The sequence below is a fragment of the Mus caroli genome, unplaced genomic scaffold (assembly GCF_978045245.1).
Source record: "Mus caroli unplaced genomic scaffold, Mus_caroli_1 scaffold_12, whole genome shotgun sequence".
Taxonomy (NCBI): domain Eukaryota; kingdom Metazoa; phylum Chordata; class Mammalia; order Rodentia; family Muridae; genus Mus; species Mus caroli.
This window is the reverse complement of record NW_028227267.1, coordinates 112,714,643-112,735,471: the sequence shown is the minus strand read 5'-3', so window position 1 is coordinate 112,735,471 and position 20,829 is coordinate 112,714,643. Positions and strand designations below refer to the sequence as shown.

The 20,829-nt window shown below is 36.9% G+C and overlaps 1 protein-coding gene across 1 annotated transcript in view; it reads right to left on the bottom strand.

Moving 5' to 3' along the window:
* Window positions 1–20,829, bottom strand: part of Gpc5 (glypican 5) — a 1,376,768-nt gene that overhangs the window by 895,551 nt on the left and 460,388 nt on the right. The window contains exon 6 of the mRNA XM_021182017.2: window positions 1,453–1,573. Within this exon, the coding sequence (XP_021037676.1) occupies window positions 1,453–1,573 (121 nt within the window). The remainder of the gene's footprint in view (window positions 1–1,452; window positions 1,574–20,829) is intronic.

Here is a 20,829-nt window from a genome sequence, read left to right as displayed (position 1 = left end):
ATATGTTGTGCGTACAGGGGACTTAAGACATGCCTATTAGACTCCACATGGACAGCCTGATAGAGTCTTTCAACCTGAGTTGTTGTTGAATCACGATGAGATTTCTGTTTTGTACCAGGAAAACTACAGTACAGTTCTCTTCAGTGATCTACACAGTCTTAATTTCCTGTACCCTAATTGACGGCTAGGACACTCAACCACAAATCCGCACACCATAGTCTTTTCCTAGGGGAAAAAATGCACAGAAGCATATAATAAAAAGTGTACTCAGCCTGTGTATGTAAGTCCCTAATATATTGATTGTGAGCCACCAGAAACTCAGGAAATAAAATAATATCCTAAGTTTTCTTGAGGCTCATTAGTTTCTCACTGAGTCTAGATCAATTTCAGCTGCAAGTGTTCTTCTTATTGCTGTGGAAATAAGAATTTCACGCAGAAGGAAATCATTTGCCAGGATGAGTTCCTGGTAAATGTGGGAGGTATAGTCACTGCTGTCTGCAAACTACTGCTTCTGAGCAACAGATCTCCAGGTGACCTCAGCCCACAGGTTACCCCTTCCTCACTGTTGCTTCAGCTACTGACACAATCGCAAGGCTTTCAGTCTCCAGACATACCTCAGCATGTGGGTCACTGGCAGCGTAGTGTAGCTGTTTCACCTTGGAGCCTAGCCTCTGAAGAAGGTGTTTGTAGCTTTAACTATGTGATGGAGTTAAGTGCACTCTCAGATGTTCTTCCGATGCTTTTGTCTTACACTTGTCTCTGCTGCCGCCAAGCAAAAGGGTGGCTGAGCTATCACAGTGTGCAAGTAGACAAGCAATGCAGGGGTCAAGTAGACAAGCAATGCAGGGGTCAATCCCTCCCGTGGGGAATGCAGCCTCTGTCCCCTCACACAGACTTTCATTGGGATTTAAGAGCTCATGAACTGAGTTCAAATAACTGTCTCTGAAAAACCTAAATGATGACAGCCATACAAGTCACTCAGATATACCTCACATGCAAATACAATTCAGAGCTATTTAGATTTTCTGTAGTATCGTACTGAAAGTGATCAATGATCTACATCAACCTCTGATTAATATGTAGATTTGTGGTCCAATATATGTTTCCTTTAGTGATCATAGTTGTCCCTGGACTTACAACTTCTTTGCTGAAGATAAATGTATCCTAAAAGATTAATTACTGAAATGGAAGAGGTAAAGAGCTGCTTGTCACAGATGCACATGGTTCACCCATACCATTAGAAATGAGTTTAAATGGTGATGACTCTACAAAGTATTTCTGGAACAGATATAAAGAAACCACTTCAAAATTCAATTTAAGTAGGATATAAAATATGCTTAGCAAAGAAATCAAATATATTAGAAAGCATTCGCATACCATTGAAAGCTGATGATAAAATAAAAATCAATCCAACAAGATAAAATAAATGTAATAAAAAAAAACTGTGCTTACCTGGATAACATGCTTCAGTTTATCAATGATCTGATTTATCACAGGATCAGTCCCTCTGACTCTGACTTCAGGATTTGCAGACTGGGCTTTGATTCCATTCCCAACCACACGCTGAGCATAGCTAATGGAGTGAAAGGAAAGAGTCATGATTTGGAGAGTGACCAGTCAGGAGCGGCTTCAGAGTTCCCGAGACACCTGGGTTCAGAATTTCATTCTCTGGGAACAGACACCAGGGCCGAGGTTCTCAGCCTATAGACCTATAAGCCACTCAGCCCTTCTACTGAGGTGACATGTTTATAGGAAAATAACAAAATACGTATTCAGCTTTTAACTGTGTTTAACAACATAATATAAAGTGTGTGAGTGAGTGGGTATGCATGCATGCGTGTGTGTGTGTGTGTGTGTGTGTGTGTGTGTGAACTTATTTTATGCAGTGTTTGGATAATCCCCAGTACAACACACACACACACACACACACACACACACACACGCATTTAGTTACACAAGTCAAAATTATTAAGTTTACAATGAAACAAAAATCCATAAAATATTTTGTATATATAGGAATATAGGAAATAATCTACATCAAGTAATATGGAAACATTAGTAATGGGATGATTTCACAGTCAGTAGATGGTAGCTGAGTATCTGCTAGCATCCCCAAATGAGAGTAATATACATCAACTTACTTCATGAAAATATTTAAATTCATCAGTCCCCAAAATATCTCAAGTGCTACTCTATTCAATACTCTGTGCCAAGAGCCTTGGTGGAAAAGGAGGTGTGAGTCTTTTTCTCACAATGCTCCTTACCAACCTTGGAAGAAAGACTGTCAATGCCAATTAAGTCTTTCATTGATGCATTCATTCAGTACATTTGACCAGATTTCAAAGTTACCTAGGAGAATCCTGACAGATAACTGCACTTGTTTTCTGGACAGTATACTGTAATTATATAAGTAAAGCAATCCCTGATACTTATATTACTGACAAGGATAACATCCCTGGAAGGAAAATGGAAAAGACGTGTGAACAACATGAACGTTTTTGAAACCAACTAATATCATTAAAGATGCATTTACTTTGGAAAATGGTTCTTTTGCTATCATTAGAACATTTTCTTATAGTTATATTTGAAAGTGTTTTATTTATTTATATTCAAAATGTTGCCCCCTCCCAGTTCCCCCTCAAGAGTTTTTGACCCCATTCCCCATCCACCTTTCCTCTGAGAGAATGCTCTCATATTCCTCCCAACCCACCACCTACTTATCCCCAACTGCATCCTCCTTCCCTGGGACATCAAGTCTCTACAGGATTAGACGCATCCTTTCCCACTGAGCTCTGTACTCAGGGCCATGAACCAGGCTATGTATTCTCTTTGGTGCCTTACTCTTTGGGAACTTTGGGGGGTCCAGGTTAGTTGATACTTATATCTTTTTATAGTGGAAAATGATGTAAGATTTTTCTCCACAAATCTCAGTAAACATTCAGGATTGTCAGCTAAACAGAGAAATAGCAGCCATCGCTGGAAGAACAATTTATACAATTTCTTCTAAAAACACAACCACAGTTAAATTAATAGAAAGCAATGCTCACACACAACTTCAATGTAGCTATTAATTCGTTCTAATTCCTATTCATTCACAGACCAGGGACAATTTTAACCAGTAGTAAGAGTGCTTGGTATTAACCTGGGGAACTTCTTGCTTTTTGATGTTTTGATTATCACAGTTTATGATACTGTGGATTAATTAAATAAGCCCAGGTAAAATTTATCAGAATTATGACTGATGAGGAATTACATTCAGCTCCTTTATTATTAAATATTTTATTTTATTTTTACTCCTCTTACTTATATAGTAAAACATTACAAATTTTAGTAAAAATTAAAATGAAATATGATTTATTGAAAGCAGGTTCTTCCTTGATTTATATGAGAAACAACAGTATGACATAAGAGCCTAATGTTTATACTACAATGGTTCAAGTGAAAAAGATTGGTGGTATCTAGTGTTGGCAAGAACACAGGATGACTAGAAATCTCTTCACTGTAGCACCTTTCAGTCTGTTCTGATGGACTTGTGATTCACTCATTCTTATTGTGGAACCATATTTCCTTCATATATGCTGCCATTTATTTGTGTGAGATAATATTAATAGTACAAAGAAAACAGTGTGATGAAATTAAACACAACTATATTAAAAAGACTGAGAAGTTACCCAGTCTAAAATAAAGGATGATGCAGGATGTACTTTATAATTTATTATATTTTGAAGAGCAAACACCTTCTAAACATTTATTGTATTTTAAAGACCGAGTCACCTTCAAAGACATCCAAGACCAGTGGCTCTCAATTGTGGGCAATGACTCCTTTTGGGATTGAGAAACCTTCTAATTGGGGTCACTAAAGACCATCAGAAAGAACAAACGTTTGTATTAAAATCCATATCAGAGGAAAAATTACAGTGACGAGGTAGCAGTGAAAATAATTTCATGGTTAGAAGGTCAGAAAAAGATGAGAAACTGTATTAAAGAATCACAGCATTTGAAGGGGTCTGCAAGCCTATAAGTGGAACAACAATATGAACTAACCAGTACCCCCAGAGTTCGTGTCTCTAGCTGCATATGTAGCAGAAGGTGACCTAGTCTGCCATCATTGGGAAGAGAGGCCCCTTGGTCTTGCAAACTTTATATGCTCCAGTACAAGGGGAACACCAGGGCCAAGAAGTGGGAGTGGGTGGGAAGGGAGGTGGGGGTGGGGAGGGTATAGGGAACTTTCAGGATAGCAGTTTAAATGTAAATATATAAAATATCTAATTGATAATAATAATAATAAAGAATTACAACATTAAGAGGGTTGGGAACCACTGCCTTAGAGAGGAACAACTGTTTATGTTCTTGACTTGGTTTTAATAAATCGAGTGCTTATTACAATGAAAAGGTATTGAGTTAAAAGGTCAGATTTGGGCACCCTACTATAAGTTATACATATATATTCTTCTGCTTTTTCTTATGGTATTTTTGAAGAAAATATTTTTTCATTAAGCAATGTGTTAAATAAACCATACACAGCAAATATATCAATGATTTATGATTGTGCATATTCATTGTACCTGATACAGTGTTACATCAGGATCTTTTCATGGGCCATGCACTGTATGGTAAGCATATTTGCCTCACTTTTTCCTATCCTTTAGGCTCCCCTTAAAGTCTGACCCTTTTGTTACACACAGAGTTTCATGTCTAACATCTTGCCATAGATTCGTGGCAAGAAGAAATATTTCCATCATCATCACTAAACAAATGATTGAGGATTCCAGTTTGATTTTAAAACCTTCCCCATAGATAAATTTAGATGCACAAATACAATTTCTAAATTAAATAAAACTCTCTAACAAATGTGTTTAATTTAATTTTGAAATTTCTATAGATTGTTTTTTTTTCTTTTCTCTGAATGTAACAGTAATGAGAACACATTTCAAGAATTCCCATGGAAGTAATTAATATGAAAAAATGACATTTCATTGAGAAGAAGAGAACAAAGCACAAAAACAGAATATTTTTTAAATATAGAAATAAAAGCCCAATCACATGTGCTGATTTCCTCTCAGCAGGAGAGGTAATGGATGCTGACAATATATTGGAATATTCACTTGAAGGATGACTTGTTCTCATCATAAAGGACAAAGGCAAATACCAGACACCTCCAAACACACACACAAACACACACACACCAAAAGACTAAATAATGATTAACACGATTTCAGTTCTCTCTGTACTAGACACTTACAGCATAAATGAAATGCCAACAAGTCTTTGTACACCATATCACTAGGAAATACTAACTTGATTGCTGACTTGACTGGCAATGCCTACTTGAAACTACTGTCATAACCTATTGACTGGCAGATTCTAATTTTGTAGAATGCAATATAATTTGATGCAGATTCATTCCAGAATTATAATATTTTGATATATAGTTACACAATTTCACATGAGAAGTCCAGAATCTGACTCTGAGATAAAAACAACAAAAGTATCAAGCACAGATGTCTTCCCCACACCCACTGGTACAGTATGCAAGGCAGCATGGTGGTTCCCGATGAGCAAGGCAAGTGGTCAGATGTTTCTCTTTATCAAAACTGCAACTGCATGGTACTGGTATAGCGACAGACAAGTAGACCAATGGAACAGAATTGAAGACCCAGAGATGAACCCACACACCTATGGTCACTTGATCTTCGACAATGGAGCTAAAACCATCCAGTGGAAAAAAGACAGCATTTTCAACAAATGGTGCTGGCACAACTGGCGGTTATCATGTACAAGAATGTAAATTGATCCATTCCTATCTCCTTGTACTAAGGTCAAATCTAAGTGGATTAAGGAACTCGACATAAAACCAGAGACACTGAAACTTATAGAGGAGAAATCAGGGAAAATACTCGAAGATATGGGTACAGGGGAAAAGTTCCTGAATAGAACAGCAATGGCTTGTACAGTAAGATCGAGAATCAATAAATGGGACCTCATAAAGTTGCAAAGCTTCTGATAGGCAAAAGACACCATCAACAAGACAAAAAGACCACCAACAGGTTGGGAAAGGATCTTTACCTATCCTAAATCAGATAGGGGACTAATATCCAATATATATAAAGACCTCAAGAAGGTGGACTCCAGAAAATCAAATAACCCCATTAAAAAATGGGGCTCAGATCTGAACAAGGAATTCTCACCTGAGGAATACCGAATGGCAGAGAAGCACCTGAAAAAATGTTCAACATCCTTAATCATCAGGGAAATGCAAATCAAAACAACCCTGAGATTCCACCTCACACCAGACAGAATGGCTAAGATCAAAAATTCAGGTGACAGCAGATGCTGGCAAGGATGTGAAGAAAGAGAAACACTCCTTCATTGTTGGTGGGATTGCAAGCTTGTACAACCACTCTGGAAATCAGTCTGGCAGTTCCTCAGAAAATTGGACATAGTACTACCAGAGGATCCTGCAATACCTCTCCTGGGCATATATCCAGAAGATGTCCCAACCGGTAAGAAGGACACATGCTCCACTATGTTCATAGCAGCCTTATTTATAATAGCTAGAAGCTGGAAAGAACCCAGATGCCCCTCAACAGAGGAATGGATACAGAAAATGTGGTACAATTACACAATGGAGTACTACTCAGCTATTAAAAAGAATGAATTTATGAAATTCCTAGGCAAATGGATGGACCTAGCATATGGGTAGGGGAGTGGGGGGTAGGGTATGGGGGACTTTTGGGATAGCATTGGAAATGTAAATGAGAAAAATACCTAATAAAAATATTTTAAAAAATCAAAAGTAGAAATATAAATGCTGCTACTATTCTCGTTGTTTTCACTAAAATTTGTATGACTGATTTTGTAGATTTATATTAAAATTCCTTTCATATCTAGATCATGAGTCTCAAAATTGGTATAAGGTTAAATGCTGATTTTATAATTGGTCTAATAAATGTGTTGCTGTCTGCATATCTGAGTGGGAACATAGGCTGTAAAGTACACTATAGGCATTTATCAGTGAGTTTCTTGTAGAAGAACAAATTATTTTTAAACTCTCTCCTGTCTTTCTCTTTCTGGTAGCAAATATGATGTAAATACAGTAGTTTGGCCTGAGTATTTCCCCTTATAATCTTGCATTACACTGAACCACATTTTTGAGTGCTATTTTGTGAATGATCATCTATACAACATTTTTTTCTACATGGAAAATTTTAATTTTAAAACCTCAGAGTAGAAAGAACTCTTATAACTGACTTTATGAGCCAGATTTATGGAAATAACCTTTTATGGTAGATTGATGCTCACAGGAGCTTTAGAGAATAAAGCCAATTGTAGCATCAATTTGTAATGATTAAATTTTTTTATGGTTTCAAAATCTCACTTCAATTGTTAAGACATATAACCATTTTCAAAATACTAGCTACCATTTATTCAACTTTTTCATTATATACGTCATATCTCAACATGATATTTTTATCTCTGATTTTACTGATGTGAAAATCAATACAATTAACTGAGATCATATTTTGTAATTGTTATTATCTATAAATAATTAATTTCTGTTATGAATGTAATAGTGTGTGATATATTTTAGATAGTGATAATATTATTTTATGTTTTTGTTGCTTATTTTATTTATTTACATTTCCCAGTTTCCCCTCCCTCTGTCTCTATGGAAGTATTCCCCCATCCTCCCATCCACTTCTGTGTCAGTGGCCTAGTGTTCCCCTATCCTGGGTCATCAAGCCTCCACAGGACTTGGGGCTACCCTCCTAGTGATGCCAGATAAGACAATCCTCTGCTATATATCCAGCTGAAGTCATGGATACCCACTGTGTACTCTTTGGTTGGTGGTTTAGTCCATGGGGGATTTGGGGGTCTGGTTGGTTGATATTGTTGTTTGTCCTATGGGGTTGCAAACCCCTTCATTTCTTACAGTTCTTACCCTAACTTCTCCATTGGGGGTTCCGATAATATTATTTTTAAAAGTCACTGCATGCTTTACAAATAATGAACTTTCAGCACACCATTATGATTAAACAAATAAGAAAAAAGTATGTTTAGATAAACTAGAAAGCATGAACTCATTAAAAAATGGGCATGACTGAGTCTGCAGCCTGACTTTGTTTGGCAAGGCATGAATCGCCTCTTGCCAGTTTAGCCAAGACAGCCACAGGGAAGCAATTTGGTAACAGTGTGTAAAATAATCAGCAGTGTGAGCCAGAAAGAGGCTATGTCCCAGCATTTGAAGCACCTGAACTCCTGGAGTCAGAAGCATACTGACAAAAACATTAAATAAACACTGCTCTCGATATTTCTGCCTCTAAATGAAACTTACAAATACGTCACAGTATTAAAACTAAAAATCAAGCTATAATGAATATTTGCTCTAATTATAATTATCTTCTTACAATTCAAAGTGACTGCTCAGACTTAAAATATTCTATTCTAGCTCCAGTCTATTAAATATAGACATCTGAAATACTAGAGTAACTTACATTTCCTACCCATTAATTTTAAAATTAAACTATGCAATAAACATATTATTTATTGATATACACTGGTTAATAATCAAAAATATATTTTGTTCAGAATTTCACTGCAGTGTTTCATGTATTATATGAAAATATGCTACATATACATACTATTTACAGGCTCTAAGACACATTTTAAGACAAGTCAAAATGGTTCACAGTATAAATTCAACATCTATCTATCTATCTATCCTAGCTATATCTATCTTTCTATCTTTCTAGCAATCTTTATCTATCTTGCTCACTTGCTCTCTCTCACTGATAACAGAGACATGTTCTACCATTGAACATATAACCATTCTATAGCCAATATTTTATCTGAGAGATAAAATTTTAGATATTGTTGGAATTTTACATTTTGTATATTTCAAATTGTAATTTACATAAGAATCAATTCAACTTTTAGATAAAAGAATGGTATTCTACATAAAAGTGAAGTTATTTAGTCAACAATAGAATGTTTTCAAACTCATGGAAACTGAACAACTCACAACTAATGAAAAATGGGTCAAAACATTATTTAAGAAAGAAATTAAAGGACTGAAGGACTGATTGGCACAGGAAAACACTTCTGAAGAGTACATAGTTGTTACAGGAACAGCATAAGCACAGACACTATGATCAACAGTCAATGAATGGGACCTCATGAAAATGAAAACCTTCTCCATGCCAAGGGATGATGTCATTTTGACAGAAGAGGCAAAGAATTTTATAACTTACATATCCAATAGAGGGCCAAGGTCCAAAATATATCGAGAATTAAAACAAAACAAAACAAAACAAACAAACAAAAAAACAAAACTAGATGTCAACAAATAATCCAATTTAAATATATATATACACTTAAACAGAGAATTATCAACACAGGAACCTCTAGTGGCTCAAAAACACTTAAATGTTCAATATCCTTAGTTATCAATGGGTTACAAATCTAAATTACCTTGAGATTCTATTTTACAACTTTCAGACTATTAAAGATCAATAAAACAAGTGACAGCCCATGCTGTCGAGGATGTGAAGAGGAACACTTATCTATCCTGATGGGAGTGTAAAATGGTGCAGCCATAATGGCAGTCACTGTGGCAATTCAGGAAAACACTGGGAATGGATATATCCCAGATATACCAAGGTCCAGTTATATTATTCTTGAGCATATATCTAAAGAATTATTCATTCTATCATGAGACATTTGCTCAACCATGTTCATTTTTACTCTACTCATAAAATCCAGAAATTAAAATGGATAATAATAATGTGGTACATTCACACGAGGGAATGTTACTCAGCCATTAAAAATGAAATTCACAGGGAAATATATAGAACTAGAAAAAAAAGTCATTCTATGTGAGGTAAAACAGATTCAGAAAGACAAATGAAATGTGTATTTTCTTATTTGTAGGTACTAGCTATTTAGCGATTGGTAATCAAGCTACAATTTTTATACCTACAGAGGTTAACTATACAGTAAGGGACTAGGTAAGGACAGATAGATTTCTTTAGAAAAGGGATATAGAATACATAGTTATGCTTGTTTGGGACAGAAAGAAAAAAATAGAGAAAGGGAGGGAAAAGGACAACACATGGAATGGGAAGAGAGACAGCTAAAGGTAGGGTCATTTGAGGGGTAGTCCCAAGACCAGAAGCTTCATAAAATATATACATTTTTTATTATTTATTTTATTACGTATTTTCCTCAATTACATTTCCAATGCTATCCCAAAAGTCCCCATACCCCCCCAACTTCCCAACCCACCCATACCCATTCTTTTGGCCCTGGCATTCCCCTATATTGGGGCATATAAAGTTTGCAAGTCCAATGGGCCTCTCTTTCCAGTGATGGCCGACTAGGCCATCTTTTGATACATATGCAGCTAGAGACAAGAGCTCCGGGGTACTGGTTAGTTCATCATGTTGTTCCAACTATAGGGTTGCAGATCCCTTTAGCTCCTTGGGTACTTTCTCTAGCTTCTCCATTGGGAGCCCTGTGATCCATCCAATAGCTGACAGTGAGCATCCACTTCTGTGTTTGCTAGGCCCCAGCATAGTCTCACAAGAGAGAGCTATATCTGGGTTCTTTCAGCAAAATCTTGCTAGTGTATGCAATGGTGTCAGCGTTTGGAAGCTGATTATCTGATGGATCCCTGGATATGGCAGTCTCTAGATGGTCCATCCTTTCATCACAGCTCCAAACTTTGTCTCTGTAACTCCTTCCATGGGTGTTTTGTTCCCAATTCTAAGAAGGGGTACAGTGTCCACACTTTGGTCTTCATTCTTCTTGAGTTTCATGCGTTTAGCAAATTGTATCTTATATCTTGGGTATCCTAAGTTTTGGGCTAATATCCACTTATCAGTGAATACATATTGTGTGAGTTCCTTTGTGATTGTGTTACCTCACTCAAGATGATGTCTTCCAGGTCCATCCATTTGGACAGACAAGTAGACCAATGGAATAGAATTGAAGACCCAGAAATGAAGCCACACACCTATGGTCACTTGATCTTCAACAAGGGAGGTAAAACCATCCAGTGGAAGAAAGACAGCATTTTCAACAAATGGTCCTGGCACAACTGGTTGTTATCATGTAGAAGAATGCGAATTGATCCATTCCTATCTCCTTGTAGTAAGGTCAAATCTAAGTGGATCAAGGAACTTCACATAAAACCAGAGACACTGAAACTTATAGAGGAGAAAGTGGGGAAAAGCCTTGAAGATATGGGCACAGGGGGAAAATTCTTGAATAGAACAGCAATGGCTTGTGCTGTAAGATTGAGAATTGACAAGTGGGACCTCATGAAACTACAAAGCTTCTGCAAGACAAAGGACACCATCAATAAGACAAAAAAACCACCAACAGATTGGGAAAGGATCTTTACCTATCCTAAATCAGATAAGGGACTAATATCCAATATATATAAAGAACTCAAGAAGGTGGACTCCAGAAAATCAAATAACCCCATTAAAAAATGGGACTCAGAACTGAACAAAGAATTCTCACTTGAGGAATACCGAATGGCAGAGAAGCACCTGAAAAAATGTTCAACATCCTTAATCATCAGGGAAATGCTAATCAAAACAACCTTGAGATTCCACCTCACACCAGTCAGAATGGCTAAGATCAAAAATTCAGGTGACAGCAGATGCTGGCGAGGATATGGAGAAAGAGGAACACTCCTCCATTGTTGGTGGGATTGCAAGCTTGTACAGCCACTCTGGAAATCAGTCTGGTGGTTCTTCAGAAAATTGGACATAGTACTACCGGAGGATCCTGCAATACCTCTCCTGGGCATATATCCAGAAGATGTCCCAACCGGTAAGAAGGACACATGCTCCACTATGTCCATAGCAGCCTTATTTATAATAGCCAGAAGCTGGAAAGAACCCAGACGCCCCTCAACAGAGGAATGGATACAGAAAATGTGGTACATTTACACAATGGAGTACTACTCAGCTATTAAAAAGAATGAATTTATGAAATTCCTAGCCAAATAAATATATACATTTTTAATATAATCTAAAAATCACCAAAACTATGGAGGATACATAGCTCTAGTTGGCCACTTATTTGCATTAAATGAAGCTTCCAGGACCTGAACTGGGTTACATCTAATTGAAGTTTTGACCAAAGTGGTTCCACGGGAATCCTCAAACATATAGGCTGTTACTAAGAGTATAGTTTGCTCGCCACAAAATGACAGCAAGATCCCATGGCAGAGACCAACTAAGGGAACCTGAAGAGGCTGAGCTGATGCCTACATAGAACCTTCATTTCTCTTATGTTGTGTTTGGTACAAGGTACCAGAGGTACAATACATGCTACCAAAGGAGAAACATAAACACTAAGCCAGCCTTAGTCACTTCGGTCTTCAATGATGTCCTACCTGCAAAATATGCTAGTGAAGTGTTAGCACAAAGCTGTGTAAGTAACCAATCCCATATCTAATTTGACTCAAAGCCCACTGCAAGAGATGGGACCCATACTTAATACTGCAAGGCTTATTAATACAGAGACTCTGTGACTAGATAGTCTAGGGACCTAGGGTAAAACAAAATACTACAATTCTACAAAAGGGTGTGGAAATAAAATGATTCCTGGTGATACTAGTGATATTTGTAGATCAGTGCTTTGCTCAGCCATTATCAGAGACATTTCCTCTTGTAGAAGCTGAAAACAAATGCAGAGACCCACAGTCAGACATTATGCAGAGAGGGTGAGACTGAGGAACATTCTGCCCCCAACAGGACATTTCCATGAAATCCCTCCCATAGGTCTCAGCGAACCCTGTGGAAGAGGGGACAGAAAGAATATAAGATGTAGAGGAAATAGAAGACAAACCATTTTCCAAGAAACCAAGGCACTCTAAACCAAAAGATTGCTGCACATATGAACTCACAGATACAAGGCAGCATGCACAGGGCTTGCTTGGGTCTAAACCAGATGTGGTCCTAGAATTGAATGGAGATGTGGACACAACTTTCTTCAGAAAGTGGACTTATCTGATAACTGTGAAAGAAGTGGACACATGCCCCCATCCCTAACCCAAAGTAATTCTGGAATAAATGGCCACTTACAAACGAAAGTTTAGTTTCCTCCAAAGAAGTCTCACTGAGCAATCAAACTATTCTTAGGGTAGGCTGCATACTTAGCAGTTAGAGGGCCAATGGAAAATGAAAAATGGCATCTTTGAGGTTCCTTTTCCTATACTGTCATGTCAGAACTTTCAAAAAGTTTATTTTAGTAGACTTTATTTTCTATTTTTATTTGTGAATGGTGATTTCTCATGGATCAAGCTACCACTGCTGATTTGTGTGAACTGAACTGTTGGTATCCTGACAACACAGAGAAGATTCACCCCAAACAAATATTTCTTAACCAGTCCACATTCCCGTTTGCCATATTTACTTTATTTACTTTTCTCTCTCTCTTTCTCCTACAAGTCCTTTATGTACATATTATGGTTTCCAGTTGGGTGATTTTATGGGATTCTCGGGTGAGTAGCCAAGGTGTGTTTCTGTTTTCTGTGCCTTCTCTTGGGCTTTATTCTTCTATTTGGTTTATAGTATTCTGATGTGTTAATTGAAGTGTAAATCTCTGGTTTCTTTGGAGACTCATTGTGCCATGTGATTTTTTTTTTTCTAGAAATTGTCTTATGGGAGGATGTAATTCCTGACCCAGGCAAGTAAGAGGATGTTTTGCTGAGAAAGCAGATGGAATTTTTCTGGAAGCCATCCGGAAAAGGGGCATGTGATGTTCTGCTAGAGCAAACGTGATGTTTGGAAAAACTATAAATATAACAACACTGACAGTGACAGTTCCATGTAGTATTAGCTCACCTCGCCACTCTTTCCTGGCCATGATGTGTCACTACCTCATAGAGATAAATGCACCAAAGAACTTGTGCTGGCGCTCTGGCACCTTTTTGGCAGAGCCTCATAGTTTCTTCTGGATCAATCTGCTGATGCTAATTTGTGAATGGTGATTTCTCATGGATCAAGCTACCACTGCTGATTTGTATGAACTGAACTGTTGGTATCCTGACAACACAGAGAAGATTCACCCCAAACAAATATTTATTAACCAGTCCACATTCCCGTTTGCCATATTAATGTTACCTTTTCACTCCCTATGGTGGATGATGAGCTAGAGGGGAGATTAAACATTTAAGCACACTTACTAAAATAGGTTTTGAAAAAGATAAGCCTACAGTTAATCTTGTTTTAAAGTAAATTATTTTATTCTATTATTATACCTTAAAAGCCTGTTTATTTTTTTAATGAGAGATGAATAAGGATTAGAGGGAAAGTATAGAGAGAAAGGAAGGCGTAGATGAAGGGAAAAAATTATCAGAACATACTATGTGAGAAAAAAATCTGTTTTCAATAAAAGCTCAAGTAAATAAATAAAAATAACAAAGTTGTTTAGAAAGTACAATAATTGTAAAAAAAAAACTCTCTGGAAATTAATATTTGGTAATTCCAATCAAAACAGAATAAAACCACAGGACAGATCTTCTGAATTATATTGTGTATAAGGGTCATGAGAACTATCTTAAAATAAAACATAGAAAATGACCAAATGGTTATGTTTGAGGGAAGAATACCATTTGCTACAATTCTCAAGCATATGCATCCAAAGTTAGGGCATCCTCAAGCTGGACTTCGTCTCTATGAGCGCTCAGAGGCAAGGTACTCCGACGCCTCTCCAGCTCCCCATACCTCCTACAGCTGTGACGCATCCTTCCACTGCTTCTAGGAAATGAAATTCTGCTTCTGCTTCACGCCCATTTTTCCTGTATTACCTCACATCAACTCAGCAGCATCCGAAAATTCTCTATTTCTAATGGAAGTCACAGACTCTGGTTTACAAAACCTTCAGAGGTGCTCCATTCTGACTCATTACACAGCTATTACCAAAAAATGTACAAGCTCGATGAACAATACCAGAAAACTTATCCGTGAGTCCATCAAGGTCACATTCTTTTATTTCCACACTAAAAAATTGTCATTTATAAAACTTTATATTGCACAAAGCATTTACTAAACTACAATGTTAATTTTTTCTATCAAAATTAGTGTGCCTTAGGAAAACAATATATTCTACTTCAGAAATTGTTATCATAAATGCAGCGTTTAGATATTCTCTATTTTCAATGACTTCTAATAAAATTAGAAGATAATGAAAGATAATACAAATGATCCAATATATAAAAGCAGATATGATATCTTAAAATCAGAAATTTTATGCTAGGGCTGTATCTTCATAGGAAAGCATTTGCCCTGCATGTCCAATGCCCAGCACAGCACATAAAAAAAAAAATCAAAGCATTTGTTCCTTTCAAAAAACCTCAGATATAGATTCAGGTTTTCTAGAGACACCACAGGACTAGCTGTCAAAAGGGTATTCACATTTAATACCTTGGAGACCCTCACGAGCATAAAAATTAATTTTAGCCACACTTAAGACTAGAGTAATAGCAATTGTGACCATACTCAAATCCTAACAATTTTATAAAATTATACATACCCATTAAGATCATCTTACTTTCTCCATTTAATATAAATGACTCAAAACATATATTTAAAGTTTTAAAGTTGGTTTAAGAATAAAATAGTGGTTTTACTGATATTTTATATTTTTACAGTAACTTCTGTTTTGTCACTGAAAGACTGTAAGGATCCAGAGTGGGCTGAATCTCACACAGTGTCTTCAAGAAGAAATACACCTGCAGCAAGAATATAGTACTTGATATTCATCTCTTAGCCTAGAGCCTAATAGATTTCTTTTGTCTGTCTTTGGTGACAACAACATAAATTTAGAGCTGGAAGGTACCTTAGAGGTCATTCAGTTCAACTCAGCCATCTCTAGAAACAAATTGAGAAGGTATGTTTTTTTCATTCTTTTCTATGTATGTAATGTGGATTTCTGAAGGTTTCTGAGACAGCTTTTCATTAAAGGCACAGACTTATGAAACAAAGAAAAATGAAAAAATAATGAAGGCAAATGGAAGAAAATCATATGTGGAAATAGATGGAGAGAGACACTAGCCACCCATCAGAAACTTTACCCAAACTCTTTTTGTTGGTGAAGACCAGAAAGAAAACCAGAAATCAAATAGATCATATTTACTACATATTACCTACCAAAAAGAGTATATGTCAGCATATGATTGCAACCATGTTTTGGTCAATTGATGATCTCCTAAACATATTTATAAATCGTTAAGTAATAGAGAATAAATGATTCAGTAGAAATATTAACCTGATTATGATAGATGTTCATGGTCCCAAGGACCAAGTGACTTCACATTTCCAGGTGAATTTGTCTGATATCTCACTAACTGTACATTGTTCACATTCTCCCAGAAGTTCTGTAAAGCAGTCTCTGGGGTCCTTAGAATGTACAGACTCCATGTATTCCTAATCATGTTAAAGGTTAGTCACCTGAGCCTTTCTCTCTGCCTCGGTCTCTCTGTCTATATCTCTCTGTGTCTCTGTCTCTGTCTCTGTCTCTCTCTCTCGTCTTTCCTGGTTTCCTTTTTCAGTCTTTTAAAAATTACAAGCAAATTTTATTTTAAAAAAAAAAAGAGTTGAAATAGGGAATGGAGAGATGAGGGAAAAAGAGTGGGAGAGGTGATAGAAACATAGTAGACACATAATAAATAAATAGATTATAGGTAGATAGATAGATAGATAGATAGAGTTAGACAACAATTTAAAAATAGAAGAATGAGATATATTGAAGGGCCAGGGACAATGAGATTCTTGTAACCCTAACCCTAATAAGCCAGAAGAACAGTTCGGGTTCTATAATCTACAAGCTGATAGCCCAAGTCTCCAGCTCCCTGCAATTCCTTCCTTCTGTTGCTTCTGATAGCTTGAACTCAGCTTATTTTTCTATCTCCCTTCTTCCCATATTATGCATTATTATTTAGCATAACTTCATCTTAATGAAGCTGGGGGATTGTGGAGATTTATTATGGAGCAAAGTAGAAAATGCTGATAAACAACTCACTTTCACCATACAAATCAGTCATTTAAAGTCAATTCTTTAAAAAAATGTAACCTTCTCTCAGAATTCCCATCCCCAAAACAGCTGAGTGTATAATTTATAAACCATTGTTCTTGCCTTCTCTAGCTCTCCCTACACATGCATGCTAATTTTAGAAATATGTATCATACTCAGAGGCAGACAGGAAACAACAGGTATAGTTGTCATCCTAGCTGCACTGTGCTCACAAGTGCTTGCTGGCTACCCAGAGCAACTACAGACATCAATCTTACCTATACCATAGGGCAGAGAAAGGCACTGAGCCATCTTCTCAAAGGTATAAGAAGAAACTAAATTTAAAAATGGTCATTTATATAAAATTATATACAGGGAAAAGATGTGTTTTAAAAAAGTATAGAGCATAGACAAGAGAGGAAGAGGAAAGTACGGCACGAATCATCACCCTTCAGAAAGAGAATAACAGTATCATGCCGAAGCCTATAGAAAATAACTTTAAGAAGTGCAAGGCTAATCAGAAGACATATTTAGAAATTTTCTTTAAACTATTTAACTTTGAGAAGTATGGAGGACATACCAGTTAGCAAAGGTGGTATGAAAGTTACAAAGACAAATAGGCCCAGGCGACACTGTGAAAGATGCCTCAGATTGGTTTTACAGGAGACCAAAACTGCAGGAGCAGGTCCTCTATCCACACAGGAATCCACAGAGGAAAGTTCAGGCAGTAATTGAATCGGAGCCCAGGGGGGGGGGGGGAGCAGAGTGAAATAATGACAGAGGTAAGGGCAGATAGACTGTGGAGAATAGACTTCTGAGTCAAGAAGAATTGTTGTAATACAAAAAGGAACAAGAAGGGCAAGATCTAAAACAGAAAAGAAAACTGAATAATAAAAGGACTACGGAGTCCTTCAGGGGTCGGAGAAAAAACAACAAACAGTGACCCACTTGAAGACAGTAAGTGAGCAAACTCTGAGGTCCAATCAAGAAAATGCCAAACAAATTCAATATGCAGGAAGAAGAGAGAGGGGAGGCTTGGTTATTTATGAATAAATTACATAAAATGCTTATTTAATTTTCCTTCTATTCCATTTAAATTATTAGAATTCGGGAGTGGTAGAACAGTGTGTCATCCTAACACTGTGACCTCAGAGTAGCGTAAGAATACTTAAGAATTCCAGGATACCCTGGGCTACATAGTGTGCTCTTGTCTCAAAAGAGCAGAATTGATCAACCAACCAATGAGTCTATAAATATCAAAATCAAACAAATGAAAAATAAGAAGTATGAAAGTTTTAAAAGAGTGAGAGTATAATAAAAAATATTACGTTGGACAACTCATTTTCAAGGTATAGTACAGATAGCTGCAAACATCCGTTCAATAAACTGTGCATGCTTGGCCTTTTTAAGAATTAGGAATGATATGTTATGTGTTTATCTAACTGCATTTGAAAGAATGACATCTGCTTATCAAATATAGCCCTGGCTTATCCAGGTAATAAACTTCCCTTGATGATATAGATGTATAAATTTATAAATAGCAAAATGAATATTTTAATAATTAGGAAACTCTGACTCCAAATTCTGGGAAGGAGACCATCGATTGAGTTACAGAATGAGTTAGTTTTACGTATCCTGTGGTTTTTAATCTCAATAGCATTGCACAAAGAATAGTAGGAGGAAATCAAATAAATACCAAGCCATGTCACATTAATAAGTAATGTTCAAGCCATAAAACAAGTTATGAAAATTGATATAGAAAAGTAGCATGATTTCCCCATTTTAGAAGTCTGTGTAAAATCAGGTTCCTTAAAAAAAAATTACTATATGCTCTACGCAAATCATACACAGCATACTACCAACATAGCTGGCCTAGTTGACCATTTCTTCTTCTGATTATTACAACGAACTCCTGATTTGTCAGCTTCTGCTATTGATGTTCTCCAGCTGTTCTTAGAATAGTTGTAAAAAGCTCTTGTAACATAATTTACATCGAATCATTTCTCCATTCCAAGCCTTCCAGTGGTTTCCACCTCATTTTGGGAAACTCCCTGAAACCACATGCTAACCTCCAAGGTTTGTGTTCATGTTTCTTTCCCTAATGATGTCCTCTAAGACCCTCCTCTCATCACTGTGCCCAACCTGGTCGACCTTCCTTGGTGATATTCTTAGAATCAGGCCACATGACTCTTGTTCAGCACTTCCATAACAAGCTCTATTCTCTTTTCCCTAAACTACATCCAACAAGATTTCCCATGTTTCTCATGAATCTGCCCAATCATTTTTCGTCTGATGCCTAATTTCCACATGTAATAGTTTTCAATGGTTACCTGAGGTAGGATGCATTGAATTCTAGGGAATTTCATTCCCCAGTGAGAGATTTAGGAACATTGAAGAATTATTGCCTTGAGAGGTATAATTCTGGGAACCACACTAGACTTCAATGGAGAATTCCAGTCAAATAACCACAAAGATGACCTTGGTTTACTTTAGTGGGTTACAAAAACTACCATAATCCATAAATCTTGGGAAAGGACAACAAGGGATGGAAGAGTAACAAGGTTGATGGGAATGGGGTGAAAAGAAAGATTAAGGAAGCAAAAGTGATCAGAGTATATAAATAGATTACCTCCAATCTGGCAACGTATATGACTTCAAAGAATTAGACTATATTACTTACAAACAAAACTACTTGTGATATTAAGGTAGGAAGATAGAGAATCTTACAAGCTAATCCCATATAAGCCCTGTTTGGGACATACAATGGTGTAATTAGTGGTTTGCAATACTGTGTGGTTGGTTGAGAATTTAAAATTTTAATAAACAGGTAGATTTTACATGCTAAAATAGAAGATGTCCAAGCTGTGTCTGACTCACTTTCAAGCTCTGGTCTTCCATCTCTGGGTTAAATGAAACCATCACTGGCCATTCAGCACTTAAATATGTACCTCAGGCTGCGTGTAACTAAATCAAGGTTAAAAATGAACCAGGATCAAGGACATCAAACTACCAATGACCTAACTGTGTAACTGATGACAGTACCTATCTGGGAGTCTCTGCATTTTTACCCATTTGCTTCCAGAGGACACTACTCTGATGAAAAATAAATAAGAAACTTATCTATGAGTCTAGCAGCATATTATTAGAAAGTTATTTTAGTAATAATTATTTTTCAAAATAGTCGAAGTATATCAAAGACTTCAACTGAAAACCAGATACACAAAACCCAATAGACAAGAGAGTGGGGAATAGCCATGAATACACTGGCACAGGAGATAACTTTTTTGTTGTTTAGTTTTTTTAATATTTTTTATTACGTATTTTCCTCAATTACATTTCCAATGCTATCCCAAAAGTTCCCCATACCCTGCCCCCACCACTTCGCTACCCACCCATTCCCATTTATTTTGGCCCTGGCATTCCCCTGTACTGGGAAATATAAAGTTTGCATATCCAATGGGCCTCTCTTTCCAGTGATGACTGACTAGGCCATCTTTTGATACATATGCAGCTAGAGTCAAAAGCTCCGGGGTACTGGTTAGTTCATAATGTTGCACCTACAGGGTTGCAGATCTCTTTAGCTCCATGGATACTTTCTCTAGCTCCTCCATTGGGGGCCATGTGATCCATCCAATAGCTGACTGTGAGTATCCACTTATGTGTTTGCTAGTCCCCGGCCTAGTCTCACAAGAGATAGCTATATCAGGGTCCTTTCAGCAAAGGCTTGCTAGTGTATGCAATGGTGTCATCGTTTGGAGGATAATTATGGGATGGATCCCTGGATATGGCAGTCTCTAG